Genomic DNA, 6,942 nt, shown 5'->3' on the forward strand with positions numbered 1-6,942 from the left:
CAAACCTACACCCAGAAACATTGCTGGTCTCTAAACAACAATAAAAAAAAATCCAGGCAGAGGGGAGGGTTTCTGCAGATACAGACAACACCACATACTTCAAGTCGGTCATAAGTAATGATTCACTGTTTGCATGTTCTCCCCGTGTCTGCGTTGATTTTCTCCGGGTTCTCCGCCTCCTCCCACAGTCTAAAGACATGCATGTGGTAATACATGCAGGTGAATTAATGACTCTAAATTGCTTGTATGTGTGAATGTGAGTGTGAATGGTTGTCTGTCTCTGTTTGTCTCTATGTGCCCTGCAATAGACTGGCGTCCTGTCCAGGGTGTACCCCGCCTCGTGCCCGATGTCAGCTGGGACCGACTCCAGCCCATGGATGGGTGGATGTGTGGATGGATGGTAATAGGACGTGTTGATCTGCTGCCACTGGTATGGGCTCTAATTTAGAAAATGCTTCTGTGGGTCGTATTAGAAAGTACAAAGAATCAACCTATGGGGTAGTATGGGTTTAAGGACTTGTTTTCTAACCACCATTTAATGACTTTGACATTATAAAGGGGTTACAGAGAGTTCCCTCTCAACTATGAGCTTTTTAGCTTAATTTAAGCTCATGAATACATTTTTTTACGACCTGCATTGTGGCTAGAAGTACGCTTCTCTGGGCTACATGAAGACAAAAATGCACAGGGCTCATTCGCAAATGCTTCCATGGCTTATGATTCTATGTATGTTATGTTTCTTCTTTGTATGTATCTTTTCAATCTGTTTTTGAGTCCACCCCCTGATGGGGGTTAACTAAACCAATCAACTTGATTGATGCGCAGGTCCACATGAACATTGTTGAGATTTGGGATGTGTGTGCATCTGCTCCTCTGTGAACCCCTGTGAACGATACCCATACCTTCTCTGAGTAGTTTTGCGGATCATACCGTGTATTTTTGGTAAGCATAACTGCAAGGTTCAAGCTGAGATTCCACTGGGCACGTGTGTTGCCACCGTGCATCTCAGAAGCGCTCCAGTAGCAGCTCTCTGCTCCGCTAAAGATATGCGCCAAGTCTATTTATAACGAAAGCTATGTCAAGCTGCACAGAGCAACTCGACCTGTGAAATTTCGGCCGATGAACCCACTGTGCTTTTCTTAGGGGTTTGTGGAGACCAAAACACAATTAACATATGTTTGAACATATTTTGTCTTATAGTGACACAATGCAATGTTTGCACAGAGTAACCATTTCTTCTGGGACAGTAGTTTCTAGTATAAGGTCTACTGGAGGCATAGCTGTTATGCATGGGTTATGCAAACTGAATATAATCCCCTTGCTCTATTTCATAAATAAGCCAATGTCTCGTCAAATGGTCTTTACCTTGATGGTATGACATACATCAATCAATACAAAGTAACTGGGGGACACAGCGTCCTCCTCATTCATCTCAGTCCAAATTCAATCACACTGTGGATCGACACCAGAGTGGAAACATTTATCTCTCTGGTCTAGATCTATCATTTCTCATGGAAATGAGACTTTTGGGACAATTTTGTTTATTTTGTGCTATCACTGTTGCCCTGTCCTGTTGTAGAGAGAGATTTATTCTTAATTAATAACTCACATTTTAAAAATGTTGAAATAAATGCTTTGGAAAAATAACAAAATGGATGATTTTTGATGGGCCTTAAAAAAATCTAAATAACCCATTTTAGTAGCTGAAAGACCTTAAATAATGTGTTGTCAGTGTTGTGCATGAACACGCTAAAAGAGTGTGTGCTCATGTTTTTGATGAACGGTAAACTGAACATATTCAACTGCAACTAAACATGAGTTCTTGTGAGAGTTAATGAAGCTTGTGTTCACGTTCATCATGTACACCTTCATTAGTTGCACACTGCTTTATGGTACCTGAGGAATTTATGGCACCCGGCATACTGGTGTTTCAGTTTAAAGAGTGACCGTGTTAACTGGTGACTGAATGCAGTGGCATGGTTGCTCGTAGTAACTTGTATGACTGATTGGCCTAGATAAAAAACACAGATGTATATAAAATTGATTAAAGTAAAATTTAAGACTTTTACTAAAACATGTAGGTGTCCTCGTTTTTTCAACAGCTGCCATCATTACAAACAACTGCAACGCCTCAGTCACCAGTAAACACAATCACGCACCTGCTAGTACTAATGAAGCCAGTTCATATGAATGTTTGAAAACGTTTTATGAATAAATCGGTTCAGATACTGTAATTTGTTTAGTTTGGGAAATGGGCAGGGGCAGTAATTGGGGCCTGGGGAAGGATGGGTAGGAGGAAGTTCTACGTAAGGGATAAGGGAGAGTGAGTCAAGTCCTGCATCACTCTGTTAGGGTTCCATTCACAATAATGACCCGCTCGCTACACATTATCCTGCTTATCACAAGGCTACTTACGAAAGAAATCAATATTGTGAGACAAAATAGTGATTAAAATCCGACCAGTGTACATAGCCGTGGTCTGTCATACACAGAAGTGGTCTACTCGGAGCAACTCATTAAACGGTATTTATATCATGAACTAGTACATTTTTTTGGGGACTCTGAACATTCAAAATTTTAAACTATGAATTTAATTTGTGTGAACTGAGTCAAAAGCAATTGGACTTGGTTGTTTGTCTAAGAAGACGTTTCATCTCTCATCCAAGAGGCTTCATCAGTTCATGTATGCATCGGACCAGACTGGGACTGGTCCAAAGGTCTGGTGTGGAGATCCCGTTATTTAATCTCTAGTGAGGGCCTTCACAAGGCCATTGATGTCACTGGAACTCTTTGTGCCCTAAGTGCCAACGAACGTCGTTGGAGTGACAGTCGTTGGTGGGAAGTTGGTTTCTACTTCGTTAGTGCTCTACTGGGTTATAACGACAGTCGTAAGAGTCACAGGAGGCTTTTGTGAAATTAATTTCTTTGGGGAAAAAACGATGACCTGGACAAATGAGAATATTCACAGGCTTGTGTGAACTGAGCCTTGAGCTAGCTCTTGTGAAGTTTGAACTTGCACAACACTGTCAGAAACACTAGTGAACAGCTTTTTAGTCATTTTGTACATAACCGCACATTTACTCACATACAGAAACGCACACACACCATATCCCCTTAGCCGCATACGGCCCTGCTAGAGAACAGTGCTGATGGTGTCAAAGTCCTTGCTGATCTGAGAGCTGCTCGGCAGTGACTTGAGATACTCCAGGTGCCTCCTAGCATCCTCCTGATTGTGTCTCACATAGTAGATGACGTATGCAATCACCATGGTGAACCATCCGAACATGGTGACAAACATGGCTACGTCGGTGGTCTTGTGGTGAAAATTACAAAAGTTGATCCCTGAGTCCAGCACCTGAATTACTGGTTTGCCTGCATATTCCTCCTGCTCCGCTGTGTGGCAGATCACCTCATTCACTGTCTCAGGGTCCAGCCGCAGCTCTCTCAGGACCTCTTGCAGTGTGCACTCACAGTGCCACGGGTTGTTCGAGAGGCTGATTTTTGCTCGTAGACGTGCAAATGCCTCTTTGGGGACACTTTGAATGCGATTGTTTGATAGATCCAGGACAAGGAGGCTGTCAGAAACACCTTGAAAAGCTCCAAGGTCCACCGTTTCAATGTCATTGTTAGACAGGTCCAGCTCCTGAAGATAGTGCAGTTCTCTGAAGGCGTGGTTGGGGATGTGGGTGATGTGGTTGGATGCCAAAAGTAGGACAACGGTATCTCTCGGAAGATCGGACGGGATTTTCTCCAAGTTGCGAGACATGCACTGGACCACGGTCATCCCACTCTTCTCTATACAGTGACAACTCGTGGGACAAGCAATCACTGGTGCACTTGCAACGAATAATCCAAAGAGCAAGCCCCACAGGAGGGAAGAGCCACCAAAGAAAGGGACTTTCCGGGGCATATCAGGCCCTGCTAAGTCCTGCATATTCAGCAGCAACTTCCCACAAGTGATGTCAGGCAAAAGCAATCATAGTTCCACCTAATTCTTGGCATCAAATGGCGGTGATTGCAGCTTTATTAGCTTTCAAAATGTCAAATTTTTACCTTGATGTATTTCTTCAAAATGAATTTGATTCAATTCATGTAATCTTTTGAAAAATATTTCAAAAGAGCTCATCAAAAAATCAAGCCGCTCACCAATCATATTCTGGCAGGGATTTGTAATCTCAGGTTTATTGTGAGGATGATGAAAGCCTCAGTGTTCAGAGCGGGGCAAATGACACTGGAATCAACATGTTGTGCGCTGAAAGAAAACAGAAGAAAGAGAATAGTGTTAGTCTTGAACTTGGGAAAAAACAATTAGCTCGCCAGTGCAGCTCCGGGTGTACGGGTGTACATGAAGAATCACCCTGTGAGTCTCGCTAAGATCAGTCATTTTCTAAGTGCCCTGGCAAATACCTTTATCTTCCCAAATTGAGTTGAGTAAATACCCACGATGTTTACAAAATGCATAATATGATTATCGAGAAAATCCATTTCACTTCAGCAAATCTCATAAAGCAGGAGGCACACTCCTGGGCAATCACCAGCAATTTCTCATTCAATTAGTGAAACGTCATTTTGCTCTGCATTGTCTAGGAACATTATATGAAATTATTATCTGATCTGAATCAATATTAATTATTTCAGAACTGTACAAAGAAAAAAAACCATAGTAATAAAACAGCTTATCCCCTTCGATTCCAACGATACAGAACATCTTTTTTTTTTTGCAAAGCTCCCTCATTTTACGCACTGCTGTCTCTCATTCACAGACACATGATAAGAATAGCTGTGAGCTCCAACATGACTCCATCTGTCCTGCAGGAGGATCATCGCTTTAGGACTGTGCACCCTCCAGTGGGCTGAACTGATCACACAATGAACCCCACGCTGTGTTCGAGGTCATCCTCCCCATTGAGCCGGTGTCTTATTCTCCCTTTTTCTTTCCTTTTTCCGTTTGTCTTTGGCAAGGGCCCCACACACACACACACACACACACACACACACACACACACACACACACACACACACACACACACACACACACACACACACACACACACACACAGTGTTAAATAACCCCCTCATCAGTCTGAGCTCAGCAGGTAGTGTGGACAAGATATGAACATATACACACACAAGGGTGGCTAAAACACCCTTCTGACACCACTACACCATTAGGTAAAATAGTATATTGAGGTTTTGCCCATGCACATTATGCTGAAGCTTTGAAGCATTCATTAAACCAAATGGCTTTTAAATAGGCAAGAGATGATTTATTCTGTTTAGAAAGAAAATATTTCCATGGCTTCACACACTATTTGGGAGAGTAAATGTTTATGTAGCCCACACTAAATAAAAACATCAGGTGGAGCTATAGAGGAAAGGTGTAAAATGTGCCTTAATGCAGAGTAAGCAGTCTCACAGCGTTTGGTTTTATTCTGGATTTCAGTCGCACTAACATGTGGTTCTGTGGTTAAATTATTACATGGATAAAAACAAATATACACAGGCTAATTACTTCGTTAACATGCTCACTAGTTGTAGGGTATTAGGCCTACTTACCGGTAAAGAGTTGGATCTGGAATGCATTAATAGCTACTTTTTTATCCATATTCTGCTGTGCCAAGATACTGTCGGTTGTGCAGCAGCAGTTCGCTCTCCTCACATGTGTATCATCGTTGGCAGGAGGCTGAACCTCTCTGAACACAAATACTAAACCATCATGCTTTAAAAAGAGAGAAGAAAAAAGTACAGTCATCCTGAATGCTCCGCGTTTCCGCGAGGGGAAAAAAGAATAAAGTTCCAAAGCGGCACGCGGGGAAGTTATGAAATCTCCGAGTGAAATGACTCATATCTCCAAACGTGGCTCTTTTTGACACAACACGACAGTCGCACTTGTTGGTGATGGGTGGGTGGTGTTCAGGCGAGGTCTCGAGGAGCCACACCGGTCAGACTTATCACGCGCCACTCTCTCCGAACGGCGCGCGCACGGCGCCAGAAGGAGTCCCGGCTGCGCGCGGCTTGAACTGCTGTTCTGCTGGCAGCTCTCCCCGTCCTCCACTTCCCTCGAACTGCCGATCTGTCTGTGGATGACTGTTTGTCTGTCTGCCTGTCTGTCCTCCCAGCTGTCCTGCCTGCCCCTGCCCCCCCACCCTCTGACCACTCCCACCTCCCACCTTAAGACAATTTACTCATAAAGCATGTGCAATGCAATACATATCCTTGTTGTATGGAACCACTTCTTTCATGTCCTCATATTGTTTTAAGTTGATTGCAGCAGGTGCAGCACTTTTGCCCAAGCAACATTTCCCCTTGACTATCTTCTCTAAACCAAACAAATAATTAACCTGACTATGGCCACATGATTTTCGCTCCGCCTTGCTCCCATCTTGACTCCGCCTAGCTCCAGGCAGAATGAAAGTCATCTGGCGAGAGTCAGGTTAACGAATAAGAAATCATCGAATCAGAAAAATGTCCCTGGATGCAAAACAAGAAAAAACATTTATCATGAGGAGTATTTTGGTTATTAATTTTAAATTGGCTTTAATATAAAAAAAAAAAACATTTTGATGTAAATGAAGCGATGACACGTGATTTCGCTTCGGGCGATGCGTTCTGAGCGATAAGAGCGATGATGCGATGCTGCGATGATTCGATGATGCGATGCAGCGATGATGTGTCCATCTCATCCATTGCCATTTGAACTTTTCAAGCAACATTGCGTGGCGCTGTGCCGCGACAGCCAATCAGCATTGAGATTGTGGTAAGCGACACCGAAATTCAAACATTCAGGGGCTCACCGGGCTCAGCAAAGCCGCCATTTCTGCAGTCCTTGGGGGAAACCAGACTGTTCTTATGGATATAACTATAAACTGTGGATGGCAGTGACGTGCCTTTAGGCATCTAGTCTGCCAGAAATCCAGAAGAAGAAGAAGAAGAAAGCCGTCA

At 43.3% G+C, this 6,942-nt stretch overlaps 1 protein-coding gene across 1 annotated transcript; it reads right to left on the bottom strand.

Moving 5' to 3' along the window:
• Nucleotides 1-3,133: 3,133 nt before the first annotated feature.
• lrrc3 (leucine rich repeat containing 3) lies at nt 3,134-3,934 on the bottom strand (the record flags this gene model as incomplete). The annotated part of the gene is made up of 1 exon (XM_083921302.1): nt 3,134-3,934. One exon carries the CDS (start codon nt 3,932-3,934, stop codon nt 3,134-3,136), a length of 801 nt encoding a protein of 266 aa, XP_083777428.1.
• Nucleotides 3,935-6,942: the final 3,008 nt, after the last annotated feature.

Source organism: Echiichthys vipera, assembly GCF_963691815.1.
Source record: "Echiichthys vipera genome assembly, chromosome: 10".
NCBI lineage: Eukaryota > Metazoa > Chordata > Actinopteri > Perciformes > Trachinidae > Echiichthys > Echiichthys vipera.